At 39.5% G+C, this 14,506-nt stretch overlaps 1 protein-coding gene across 5 annotated transcripts in view; it reads left to right on the top strand.

Annotated features, from left to right (window-relative positions):
- Positions 1-14,506, top strand: part of LOC136836055 (putative leucine-rich repeat-containing protein DDB_G0290503) — a 359,912-nt gene that overhangs the window by 226,319 nt on the left and 119,087 nt on the right. For all 5 annotated transcript variants that reach the window (XM_067099946.1, XM_067099947.1, XM_067099948.1 and 2 more), the window contains exons 16-17: positions 5,957-7,588; positions 8,946-9,080. In XM_067099946.1, coding sequence (XP_066956047.1) covers positions 5,957-7,588; positions 8,946-9,080 — 1,767 coding nt within the window. The remainder of the gene's footprint in view (positions 1-5,956; positions 7,589-8,945; positions 9,081-14,506) is intronic.

Here is a 14,506-nt window from a genome sequence, read left to right on the forward strand (position 1 = left end):
TCCAGAGCCTAGTTGTGTCCAGTGGCCTTCAGGTCTAGAGAAACCAGAACTTTGTTTCTTGGTCTCGACAGTTATGGCAGCATAGACCTGAATGGGATCTTTCCCATCTTTTTTAAAAAGACTGCTGATTTCATTGCCCCTAAGATTACTACTATTTTTAGAAGATAAGTTGGACTTGAAAGTTTTCCTTCTCTTTAGAGAAAGGTCAATGTAGTTGCATTACCCAAGGGACTAAGTCCATCCTCATGCCCCTCTGAATATTTTTTTGTAAAGGCCTTGGTACTTGTAATGCGTACTTGTCAGTATCTACCGCCTTGCAGAGCGATCCTGATGAGGTTGCAGAGGCATGCATAGTTGTTCTAGATTGTATTGCAGCCCTTGACCATGTGAATCACGAAGCACTTATTTACAAGCTGAGGTTACTGGGAATTGGTGGATCTTTTATTAATATTTTAATTGAATTTTTAATAGGCAGATCCCAAAGGTTATGTGTTGATGGCTTAAGTAATGCCATTTCAGGTGTTACTCAAGTTAGTGCTCTTGGACCTTTGCTGTTTGTTATTTGTACTAATGACATGTGGCAAGGTCTGGAGAACAAAACTGGTTGCATATGCTGATGAAGCTACTCTTCTAGCCATTGTTCCTTCTCCACACCTTTGGTCTGTGATTGCTGAATCCTTGAATAGAGATCTGGCATGTATTCATGATTGTAGTATGCTTTGGGGCATGGAACTCAACCCTTCTAAAACTCAAAATATGATAATTAGTCATTTCAAAACCTTTTTGCCTCTGCATCCTGATTTACATTTAAATGGTACAGTTTTGAATGGCAGTGACTTAAGATTTTTAGTTAACTTTTAATAAGAAACTGAGTTTTGAGAAGCATATATGTAACATTGGTTTCTTTCTTTGTTTCTCAAAAAGTTGGTATCTTCAGAAATGCTGCAGAATGTTTCGGAATGAGGTATTATACCTAGGTATTTTAACTTTTCTTCTTCCAGTTTGGAGTACTTTTCTCCAGTGTGATCTTCTAGTGCTCACTCTCATGTGAAACTCTTGGATAGAATAATGCTATAGTCAGGTTTATTTTGCCAAGTCTTAATGTTGACTTGTAGCATAGATGTAAAGTGAGTTCGTTATGTTTGTTGCATTAAATTTACTTTTACTACATTCACTGCACTCCTCCTTACCTGACCTAGCTGTTTTTGCTTGCAGCACTTGTCAGGGTGCTACTACAAACAGGATTATCTTCTAATATCACATTTAATGCTACTCAGTTTGCTAGGAGTTTTATATATGCTACAACTAAAAATGTGGAATAGTTTGTCTGGTGCCCTTGTAGAATCTTCTGATCTCCAAATATTTAAGCGAGGAGCAAATTCATACCTGCTGTCTGCTGATGCCTCCTGAATTTCACGTGTATGGGTTTTATTTTCTAATCCCTCATATTTATATATTTATTACTTTTTTCTGTAACTTTTCTAGATCTGCCGGCTGATTTCCTTTTGGAGCCCTCATAGGTTTGATCGTAACCATAAGGATTTTCAGGTGAAGAATGAAAGAAAGGAATTAATTTCTGTCAGTTTAAAGTTATGTGAATGATTTTGTTACTGTTGTGTAAGGTTAGTGTTTGTGTACTTACATGTGTGCTCCACTTTCAGGTAAATTTCTGTGCTCTCTCTCTGTGGGGTACAATTTTGTACTTAGTACAGCAGTGTTCCCTACACATATTTGTCAGTCTGTGCCAGTGCATATGTGCATGTATGCACCACAATAAGGAAATTATGCACTTTCTGTGCATTTGGTCTTGTCTCATTCTTTCTCTTAAAAGTTTTCTTGAAGAATTGGGCGATGGAACTCTCTTGCTCTGTCAGAACTTTTTTTCACGAGGAATTTGCTATTTTAAAGAGATAGGCGAGCAAGTGCACAGTAAGATCACAGTTTACCCTTATGTGATACATATGTGTGCATATACACACTTACACAGACTGAAACATATATTTATGTATCACCACAATGGTGTACCAAGTATAGTACAAACATTCCTAACTTAACAACCAAGTTACATTCCTACAATTTTGGTCAGTAAGTGAATATGTCGAGTGAGGAGCCAGCCCCCACCCCTTCTCACCACTGCCATGCTCAATTTCCTCTAGTTGGTAACTAGAGAGTGACAGTGAATTTATGATTGCTGAAATTTGCAAATAAAATTAAAGTTTTGTGTATTTGGATAAGATTTTCAATAAGTTTATTGAAAAAGATTTATGTAAAAATGATTGTGCTTTTCTTATATAAAGTTTGTGTAAGCCTAGTGTATTAGGTGGTCTGTGTTTATATTAAACATGTGCACTTCATGTGTGTGTATATATATATATATATACAGTATATATATATATATATATATATATATATATATATATATATATATATATATATATATATATATATATATATATATATATATATATATATATATATATATATATATATATATATATATATATATATATATATATATATATATATATATATATATATATATATATATATATATATATATGTATGCACTGTATGTAAATGTGCATATATACACATCTCTCTCTCTCTCTCTCTCTCTCTCTCTCTCTCTCTCTCTCTCTCTCTCTCTCTCTCTCTCTCTCATGATGCACAATAGTTATTGCTAGAGGGTGTTTATGCAGCTGTCTTCCTCTTGCTGCACCCACTTTTTGAGCCCTTCACACTGCCTCCATTCCCCCTTCCTTTTTTCAGTCGTACTGTCTTTCTTTTTTTCTTTACTTCTTCATCTGAAAACCCACATGGATAGAGTCAACAGACTATAAACTCAAGAAGGTTGCAAAGGGAAATCAGCCTGCAGAGAAAGACAAGTTATTGGAAAATGTGATATGATAAATAGGTAAATAAGAGGGAATAGAACATAGACCAGTACATCCAAATTCAGGAACAGCAGCCTGCCTAGTGTTACAAGCAAAATCAGCTAGGTCAGGTAAAGAGGAGATGGCAAAGTAAACTTGACTGATAGCATTACTCTATCCGAGAGCTTTAGATGAGTATCTCAGTACTGGAAGACCACAATGGGGAAAAGACAGTACTCCAAACTAGGAAGAAGAAAAGTTGAAATACTTTTAATAGCTTCATCACAAAACGTTTGAAAATTTTCCACAAGATACCAGTTTTTGAGAAACAGCGTAAGGAATATTATGCATATACGTTTTTCTCTAAAGTAAATTTCTTACTAAACGTTACACTTAAAATTGTAAGTCACTGACATTTAAACCTGTACCATTTGAATATAAATCAGAATGCAAAGGCAAAGTTCTAGATCAATTAACTATCATATTTTGAGTTTTAAAAGGGTTAGGCTTCATGTTCAAAAGCCTATTCCACTCATGAATACTTGCCAGATCTCTGTGCAAGGATTCTGCAACCACAGACCTCTTCAACTACCTTTTAGTGCAGCTGTTGGGTATTTTTCAGCTCCACCTTTAGATCCTTGTTTTTCATCGCCTTTGTTTGCTTGATCTCTTCTGTTTCCTGTCAAACCACTTGATTCAACTTTCTTCAATATCTTGGGCACTGAATGGCCAAAGGTGCTCCAGTGCTTGATGTTGCAGCGTAAATGCCATAAATTAATAGCTCTCTCTCTCTCTCTCTCTCTCTCTCTCTCTCTCTCTCTCTCTCTCTCTCTCTCTCTCTCTCTCTCTCTCTCTCTCTCTCTCTCTCTCTCTCTCTGTTTCGTGTATTTAGAGGGAAAGAGAGAAAAGCAAGCAAATGCTGTAGTTTCCCCTAATGTGATTCATACATTTATTAATAGACAGACTAGAAAATATAAATACATGACCATAAGTGTAATAATACTGTCCAACATTCAGTAAATTTCAATAAAAATACCATATAAAAGAAAGAGAGAGACAGAGGCACACTAAGTGCATAGTGGGCACGTACGTATACATGCTCAGTGCATATATATTTACGCATCCTCAGTCTAGCCAAGGGGCTAGTCTTACAAATTGATTTTATATGACAAAACCAGTCATTTTCTTAACTCTATTTAATTGAACTTCCTGAAAATCTTATTCTGGTACAGAAACTCAAATACTGTAATGTTTTATATGTATCCTATAGTTTTGATTTTTGTTTTCATTTTGTTTGCAAATTGAACCATCCATAAATTTTGTTGTTGCCTGAGTTAATCATTGGAGGTGGAGGAGATTGAGAGGAGTGGAGGGTTGGTAGGTTAGACTCAAGAGTAGTGGAGGTGGAAGGTTAAGGAAATTTCAGTGGCTAAGATGACACTCATCATGAACCCATATGGGTTTAGGGTTAGTTTAATCTGTACAAACACACACTAGAATTGGCTGACTGACAGAGTTTACAGTATGTTGGTTTGTGATCTTACAGTATGTTGGTTTGTTGGCTTGAAGATAAAAAAAGTGTTGTAGAGTGTCATAAGAAATATTTATATGGTTTGGTATAGAAAATTTAGGAAATACACCATCCACACATGTTGCTTACTTGAGCTTAGGCAGTGTAATGCACACTATTTAATGATAAACACAATTATATTAATTACATTTTGTCAAGTTATATCAACTTTATGAAACTTGGAACAAAACACCATACAAAATATAAGAGAGAAAGAGGGGTAAATCTGCAGTTCATATATGGTGGTTGTATCCTATACAGAAGGAGAGAGAGAGTGAGTGCGTTATCAAATACAGTAGTTTCACTTTCTCTGATAATTTCTTTTTCTCTAGAAAAATGCCCTGCAAGGGGCACTGGGTTGTTCTTCATCAGGAGGCTAGACAGATTTTTATTCTTGAAATAGCTTATTAGGTTTATGGCAATGTTGCAGTTAAAGGGCTTGATGTACCTACTGATAATTCTGTATTTAAGGAAGTACAGTTTGATAGGTGTTCTATTTTGGGGTTGGGTGTGGAGTGTATCACTTCGTGATCATTGTAATTTGTTTATCTGCGTGACAGTTAAAGTAACAGTTATAAATTAAAACCAAGGTGTCCCTGTCAAGTTCTTTATGTTGAAGTGCCATGAAGAGCAGTATGAAAAGACTCTTTTAGACCAGAATATTGTCTTTAGAGACCTTTGTTATCTAGGTATGACCATACCAGTGCAGCTCCATTACTGTTTATATTGCCAAGTGCTTCCATGGAGGACATTAACCAGGTCCAGATTTTTGTGACATTTCTAGAAAGTCTGTGTTCTTCCAATAGTTAAAGGCATTAACTAGAGTAGTTTTATTTTTTTTTATTCATTCAATAAATGAGAACTACATTTGGTTATGTCTGGTTTTAGCTAAAATGTTTCTCATTATTTGCATCATTTTTTCTTTCTGGACAGTGTTGAATTAAAAGGGGATTTTTTTAATTTGTACTACCCAAACTTCTCTAGATTGTCTTCCTTTTTTGCAGCAAGGTAGCCTTGCTTTAATTTTTATTTGGTAAAGTACCATTATTCCCACCATTTTGTTGAACTCAGGGTGAATGCTAGCTCCTCTTAGGTTCCCTTGTGATATTCAAACAACCCCATTATTTCTATGATTGCTTCCAATTAATGATTATTTCTTCTGCTCCTGCGAAACTGACACTCAACACCGGCTTGTATTTACTTTTATTCTTGCAGTCTTTTCTTCCTGTTTCAAGAGACAAAGTTTTGAAGTTAACAGTCCTCTTAGCCTGTTTATAAAAGAAATGATCTTAATAAGATTACTGCTGAAATAACTAAAAGTGTTAAATATGAAACCAAGCACTTCTAATTCTTGGAAAACTTTTATGTATTGAATAAGATGACATTTTGGTGAGTGTCACTTTTTTAGATTAGTACTTGTGACATTCAAGGTTTTTATATGTATTTCTTAAGTTTGTTTAGTTGTGAATTGAATAAATTTTTTTAGATAATCTTGTCATTTTAATTTTTTCAGATAACAACATTAGAAAATGAGAAAAAAGAGGTTTTGCAAGAAAATGAAGATCGTTGTATTGCTCTTGCAGCTCTTGCAAGGGAATTCGAAATTAATAAGGAAAAACTTGACGCTGTAGAAGGGGAAAGAAAGGTACTAAATGAAGTCCTTTTGCAAGAAAGAAAGTCAGCCAGTGACATGATGAAAACTCAAGAAGATGCTTTGAATTCCTTGAAGGAGAAAGTAGAAAATGTTTTGCATACTCACAGTGAGGCAAAGGAAACTCACCACAAAGAAATTGAACTAAAAATTTTGGAGATCGGTTCTCTTAAGAAAGAATTAGAGGGTCATCTTAAAAAATGTGAAGAAGAAAAATCATGTTCAAGAAAACTAATAGAGGAGAAAGAAGTGCTTATTGATAAAAAAGAAAAGGAAATGAATAACTTTAAAGAAAAATTTCAAGAGGAAAAAGAAGTTTTATCTCAGATTATGCAGGAAAAAGAGGATTCATACAAAAAGTTTAAAGAAGAAATGGATAGGGAAATAGCAACTTTGAAAGCTGAAAAGGCTAAAGAAGTTGCAGCAAAGGAGAAAGTTATTTCCAATTTGGAAAAAGAAAAGGCATCTGCACTTGAGTGCCTTAAAACAGAAAGAGCACAGGCTACAAACATTCAGAAGGCAAAGGAAGAAACTTTAATACTGCTTCAGGAAAAGATGCAAGAAAACAATGACTCAATAAGACTAGAAAAAGACTCTCTTCTTCAGAATCTTTTAACATCACAGAAAGACCTTGCTGCCTTGCAGAGAAGTCATGACATAACCAAGGAATCTTTTGAGAAGGAAAAATTAATGCTTACTAGAGAACTTGAAGAGAAAAGAACACTATACCTGATTTCTGAAGAGAAGTTTAAAGCAAAGGAAAAAGAGTGTGCAGAGTCTTTTGAATCAGTGCAACAAGAACTAGAATTGGTAAGAGCAGATCTGGTCAGGTATAAAGATTTGAGTGCAGAAGTCAGCAGTGAAATAGGAGTACTTAAAGAAGAAAAGGCAAGAAATGCATTGGAGCATACAAAAGCTCTGTCTAGTCTTACATCAAAGTGTGAGGAGAAAATTAGAAACCTTTGTGACAACATATCAGAAAAGAACGTAGTTATTGAAAATCTTGAGAAAGCTAATGCTGAGATAGCAGAAAAACAAGCAGTGGAGGTGAAACAACTAGAAGTAAAACTTCTGGAGAGCAGTCAGCAGCTTGAAACTCTTAAGGAAGGAAAGCTAGAACTGGAAAGAAATGAGGAGTCAAGCTTGATTAAGATTCAGTCTCTTAATAATGAGATTACTGATATTAAATCTAAACTGAAGTACGTTGAAGAAACTTTGAATGAAAAAGAAAGCATGTTGGAAAGAGATTTATGTAACATTTTAGCAGAAAAAGAAGCAATCCAGAAAACCAGCATGGAAACCATTGATGAAATGAATAAAAACCTCTCAGAAAAATCTGAAGTGATAACACACCTTGAGGAAAAGCTACAGGAAACACAGTCTACCTTAAAATCTAAAATGGAAGAAGCAGAGCAGAAATTAAAAGAACAAGAGGAAATGTTCAAAAAACTCCTAAATGAAAAGGACCTCTCCCTTAATCAATATCAGATACAGGTTTGTAAAGTTTATGACCTTAGATATTTATGTTTGGCCAGTTCTGTATGGTTGTCATATAGTATATGGCTGGATTTTAACCCCATGAAATTGTAAGGAATCTGGGATGTTTTATGGTTTAGAGGTTTTACAGTTCAGAAATATCAAAGTAGCTTATATTTCTACAAACTATACCAAAATTATAGGACAAAACAAAGTTTGCATTTTATAAATTTAGTACATGTCCTTATAACTTTCTTTGCTTAATCCATTTGAAGGGTTGCTGTCACAGTGGATCCACCTTCAGCTAGACAGCTATCTTGAACAGCTTATTTCATAATTGGTTTTGGCAGATGTTTTATGGATGATGCCCCTCCTGATGCCAAGTGCCCTATTTATGTATATATAACCAATGCTAACTTTGTTCACTCTTCCTTGATCCCATAGAGGGTCACAAGTGAGCTGCTTTTCCAACAGTTAGTTCCTAGTCATTTGGAGAGTTGTTTCCCACATTTTCCATGTCCCATGTACCAGTGGCATTAATTATTACAGTTATCCTATTTTCTGCCATTTCATTGCATATCTCAAGCTTTCCTCCCATAGACACCCCAACTCTTCCAAACTATTTGCAGAGATATTGTTACCTATCTTGATGCATCCCTCCATAGTTTCATCCTTATATTTTCTCTCAGGTCCTTATACTAATCAACAAAATCTTTCTTCTACTATCAGTATAAAAATTCAGAGCTCCATCTTTAAGACTTCAACTTACAATCATAATTTTCCCTTGCTAACAGTTTCTTTAAACTTTCGCTTGCAGACATTTTCACACTTTGTACTAGTCTCTGGAACTTCAATCCACTCAGTCCATAACTTACATCTAACTGGTTTGCACTTTTATCATTATTCCAGCCATAAAGATAGTAAACAAACATCATTGTCTCCGTTTTACATCAAACCAGGCTCTCTGCCATCTACATATTCTAATACAAAAGTTCACTTTCATCATAGAAACTTTTTACCCCATAAACTTTTAACATCCTCCACATAAAAGTGTATGTCAGCTTTTTTGAGGTCTTTGTATGTCATGTGCTTCCTTTTACTCATTGACTCAAACTTTTCGTACAACTGTTTGTTAAATCTTGTTCCACTCATGCACATCCTTGTCTAAACCAACATTGCTCTTTCCCTATTATAGTTTTTTTACCTGTTTCAAAAATGTACCACACACCTTTCATAAATGTTTTAATTTATTTGTGTTCATCCATTGTGTCAGTAACACACGTAAGACTTACATGCCATAGTTTATACCTAATCCTCCGTATGTAATTCTTGAGCTCTTAACAAATTACTATCTAAGGGCATTTTTTAATTGTAGATATCCTCCTTGGAGTCTGTGAGAGAAGAACTGCATGTAAGGCAGGCAGAACGTAGTACTCTTGGTGCTCAAGTTGCATCATTAGAAGAGGAAATGACAGCCAAAGAAGAAATATATTTGTCCAATATGGAAGAGGTAAGGTTTTTATTTTTGTATGTTCAGCCTTGGGTAGGTATACAGGAGTATGTAAGACATGATGTTAATCGGAATAAAAGTATTAGGTTTCAAAAAAAATCCAATGCTGTTAATTAGCCCTTTCATATGCCACAAAGTCATCCCAGATGCCTCGGCCCCTTATAGGAAGTTGGCAATTTAATAAATGATGGAAACTGGGGAAAAAATGAAAAATTGTGATATTGCTTCTATAACTTTGTATGGCATTTGCCTCTTTTGTGAATGGAGTATTTGTCAAAATTTTCTGTATATCCATAGTTATAGAGGATGCCCTGACCCTTGAATTGAACCATTTGATGCTTATTTGGTCAGCAAGACATTTTACAATAAATTATGATAAATTCAGGTATATAAGTACAATAGAATTTGAATAACGACAACTATTCCTCCATTCCCAATATAGCAAAACTATGCAACAAAGTCTTGGTTAGACCAAAATCTGGGGTAAAGCAGTATTGGTATGTACTAGCCAATGGTTGGCTGCTCTGATCTTTAAAGTCCATTTTTAAATATCTAACTTCCCTGGTAGTTACATATATACAGTATAGCTTTATCCTGCCGATTCGTCGCGCGCACGGCAGAAATTCAAAATTCGCGGCAATCGCCGATAGATGGCCAGGTGGCCACACCTGAGCGCCCTCTACTAGGTACCTAGAACCATTCCCAATTGTCCTCAGAAATTCCCTGCCGTCGTTCTAGTCAACACGTTGGAAATTCGCTCTTTTTTGGTTTACTTTGTCTACTTTGGTGAAGTACCCATTGTTTGGTTTTTCGTTTTTGGCTTTCGCTGATATTAATTTTCCCTGGATTTCTCTTTCTCTCTGTCAATTAGTCTGTAGATTTCTGATTTGGAACTTGCTTTTGAATTCTCTGTTAGAATGTGTGTGAGGGGATGCAAGATCCGGCTTCCTAAGGCTGCCCTTGATCCCCACACTGTATGTAAGAAATGCAGAGGTCATGTGTGTACATTTGATAATAGATGTAAAGAGTGCGAACGTTTGTCTGAGAGAGAGTGGAGAGAATATGATCGCTATGTACAGCGATTGGAGAAGGACAGAAGAGCTAGATCTTCGAGTGTTCTGTCAGCTAGGTCTTCTGATAGTCAAGTCCTTTCTAACTTGTCTGATTCTAATATTCCTGATCCTAGCCCTAAGGTAGTAGTACCCGTTCTGCCGACGGAAGCGGAGGTAAGTAACCCATCCTTGAAGGATATTATGAATGCTATTTCTGCCTTGGGAGTTTCAGTACAATCCCTTACTTCGGATAGAGAAGTGATGTGGGGGGCAGTGCATAGTTTACAACAAAAGTTCAGTGACAGTGTTAGTGCAGTGGAGGGTGCGTCCGTTCGTGTCTGTCACGCTCCTAGCCCTAGGCCTCTTCCATGCTCCCCAACCCCTGGGAGAAGGAACGCCGACAGGCCAAGGGAGGTGAGAGACGTTGAACAACGATCGGATGTCCCCTTGAGCGATCCTGTTGACGCATCCCAGGACGCTCCCCCTTGCCGCAGGAAAGGCGAGATGAGGACGTGTTCTTCATCTTCGGATGACGCTAGACCCAAACGTGGATGGCGTCGATCTCAGATTTCTAGACCTATCAAGAGACGCAGGTCCCCCGTCACGCTCCAACAACCCTCTTGCAGCAAATGGAGCTCTCCTGAGAAATTCCTATCGGAAGAAGACGACGTTTCCGCGCTAAACAGAGGCGTAAGACGAAACTCATCGGAGGAAGAAGACGTGTACATCACTTCAGTTCACGCTTCTCCCCCACCCCCAGATTGGGGCGTGTCGCAAACGGCGTCACCACCTCATCCTCGTAGGATCCCAGCCAAAGTTTCCGAGGTTGTAGAAGTTCGTCCAGTGCCATCTCCAGTTGTTCCTCAGCAGCAAGCGGCACCACAAGTCAAGTTTTTGTTAGAAGTGCAGCAGTCCCTTGCGTCTCTTTTCGACTCTTACAAGTTGCAAGGACTGAGAGAAAAACCACACGGAAAGGAACCTAAGGACGTCAACAGACCCAAGAAGAGGGTAAGACAAGAGTTAGAACAGCAAGACGCTAACAACAAGGAAGACGCGGATTCGCTGCAGGTTGCAGCTCTCATAAACGCTTCCTCGCAGTAAGCAAGCCGCAAGCGTGACGGGAGGTGACAAGGTTCGTGACGCTCCCTCGCAGCAAGCTGGACGCATGCAGACATGACGTTACACACGATTCCCCCACTCGCTCGACATCTCCCTCGCAGCAAGCTGGACGCATGCGTGAAGCATGCAAACATGTCGTTACACACGATTCCCCCACTCGCTCGACATCGGATATAGCTAATCCTTTGGAAGAGATCTCGGAGGAAGAGACGCAAGAAACTCTTCATGCTGCAGATCTGAAGAGACTACTTTCGCTGTTGGCGGACTTATTTCCCAATGATTTTCAACAGCCCGTTCCTCGGAGTCCGCCCTCGCAGTTTTTGATGGGGAGACCCCAAAAGTCTTATTCCTTCAAGAAGACAGTATTAGCAAAATCAGTGAAGAAAGCCTTTTCGACACTGAATGGCTGGATTTTGAAGAAGAAAGAACAGGGAAGGACAACTTTTTCTTTTCCCCCGACTAGGTTGGCTTCTAGATCTAGCGTGTGGTATGAGACTGGGGAAGCTCTCGGCTTGGGAGTTCCTGCCTCCTCCTAAGGGGACTTCTCCAGACTCGTAGACGCTTCGCATAGAACAGCCTTGTCAAAGGCCAAGGTTTTGTGGTCCACTTCGGAATTGGACCACTTGCTGAAGGGCATCTTCAGAACAATTGAAGTCTTCAGCTTGATGGATTGGACTCTCGCAGCTCTCGCAGAGGTCACAGATGAGAGGAACGACTCACAGATGCACCTTATTACCTGTCTCGATAAAGCCATGAGGGACGGGACGGTCGAACTCTCTGCCCTTTTCACAGCAGGTGTCATTAAGAAGAGAGCTATGCTGTGTTTGTTCCTTACGTCAGGAGTGACTCTCGCTCAGAGATGAGAGCTTTTGTATGCTCCCTTAACCAAACAACTCTTCCCTTCAGAGCTGGTGAAGGATTTATCAGCAGCTCTTGCACAGCAATCAACGCAAGATCTGATTACAAGGACTGCTAGGAAGGTTCTCCCGGCAAACTTTTTAGACAGGAAGGAGAAGGAGGCGCCTCCTATGCGTCGGCCCTTTCGTGGGAGAGCACTTTCGAGAGGGAGTCAGAGAATGGCTTCTGGAGGACAACCTCGTAAGAACCCCAAGCAACAACCGAAACCCAGGAAGTGAACACAACATCCTCCAGACACAAGTGGGAGCCAGATTATCCCACTTCTGGCAAGAGTGGAGCCAAAGGAGAGCGGACGACTGGACAGTCGAAGTTTTGAAGGAAGGATACAAGATCCCCTTCCTAAGGAAACCTCCTCTTTCACCAGAGCCGTTAGAGTTGACAACTACTTACTCAGGGAGCAAAGCAGTAGCTCTTCAGGAACAGGTGACCCAGATGCTATCAAAATCAGCAATAGAAGAGGTAAAGGACCTCTCGTCAGGGGGGTTTTACAACAGACTTTTTCTGGTACCCAAGAACTCGGGGGGTTGGAGACCAGTTCTGGACGTAAGTCCATTGAACAAGTACATAAGCAAAGTCAAGTTTGCTATGGAGACATCTGCATCAGTCCTAGCAGGCACCAGACAAGAAGACTGGATGGTCTCGATAGACCTACAGGACGCGTATTTTCACGTACCAATTCACCCGAACTACAGAAAATATCTGAGGTTTGTGCATCTCGGGACAACTTATCAGTTCAGAGCACTGTTTTGGACTGAACACGGCTCCTTACGTTTTATCACGAGTGGCATCGAACGTAGCTCGCTGGTTACATCTAAAAGGAATACGGATATCGATGTACCTGGACGACTGGCTAATCAGAGCCAGATCACAAGCAAAGTGTCTGGAGGATCTTGAGTGACAATGAAGTTGATACAACAGTTAGGACTAGTAATAAATCTAAGCCAAATCACAGCTAACGCCTTCACAAGACATCATTTACCTGGGGATGAGAATTCAGTCAGTAGTTTTGGGCTTTTCCAGCCCAAACGCATTCTGGATTGCCTGGAAAAGGTGAAGCTCTTTTTAGGGAGATGGACCTGTTCGGCGAGGGAGTGGATGAGTCCGCTAGGGACCCTCTCCTCGATCGAACAATTCATCCCCCTGGGAAGACTATATCTACGTCCACTTCAGTTCCATTTGTCAAACTTTTGGAAAAGAGGCCAAGATCTAGAGACGTGGATTCCGATCCCTCTGGGAATCAAAAATCATTTGAGTTGGTGGAACGACCCCAACAAACTACAAAAGGGCCTCGAACTTCAACAGAAGAACCCCGACCTAGTGTTGTATTCAGATGCATCAGACGTGGGGTGGGGTGCAACGCTGGGGAAGGGCGAGATCTCAGGTCTGTGGGAAAACTATCAGAAGAAATGGCATATAAACGTCAAGGAACTGGTGGCCATTCATCTAGCGCTAGTCCACTTTCAGGAGAAGGTCCAAAACAAGATAGTACAGGTCAACGCAGACAACACCACAGCGTTGGCCTACATCAAGAAACAGGGTGGCACTCGTTCGGTTTCCCTTTACGAGGCAGCAAAGGATCTCCTGCTGTGGGCAGAAGCAAACAATTTAACTCTGATCACCTGCTTCATAGAGGGAGAGAAGAACGTCAGAGCGGATCTCCTCAGCAGAGGAAGACAGGTTCTCTCGACAGAATGGACCTTACATCATGAGGTGTGCAACAGGATTTGGAATCTGTGGGGAGAACTGTCAATAGACCTATTTGCAACACAGAGAACGAAGAGGTTACCAGTCTACTGTTCTCAAGTCCCAGACCAGGAAGCAGTGGCAGTGGACGCTTTCCTCATAGATTGGGGGGGACTAAACACGTACGCTTTTCCCCCGTTCAAGATCCTAGACAGAGTCATGAAGAAGTTCAGGGAGTCGAACGACGCCCGCATGACCCTGATAGCTCCTTTTTGGCCCATGAGACCATGGATCACAGAGGTGATGGAGTGGCTAGTAGACACCCCCAGGTCGTTACCTTGTCGGATCGATCTACTCAGACAGCCGCATATAGAGAGATACCATCAAAATCTCCTCGCTCTCAACCTAACTGCCTTTCGACTATCGAAAAGCTGGCAAGAGCGAAGAGCTTTTCAAGGAAGCTGCAAGAGCTATTGTGAGAGCTAGGAGAACGCCCACACTCAAGGTGTACCAATCAAAATGGGACGTATTCAGGGAGTGGTGCAGAAATAATAACATTTCCTCTTCCAGTACCTCTATAACTCAAATGGCAGATTTTCTGCTGCATTTAAAAGTCCAAGGAAACCTAGCAGTATCAACCATCAAGGGATACCA

This window comes from Macrobrachium rosenbergii, chromosome 56 (assembly GCF_040412425.1).
Source record: "Macrobrachium rosenbergii isolate ZJJX-2024 chromosome 56, ASM4041242v1, whole genome shotgun sequence".
Classification (NCBI taxonomy): Eukaryota; Metazoa; Arthropoda; class Malacostraca; order Decapoda; family Palaemonidae; genus Macrobrachium; species Macrobrachium rosenbergii.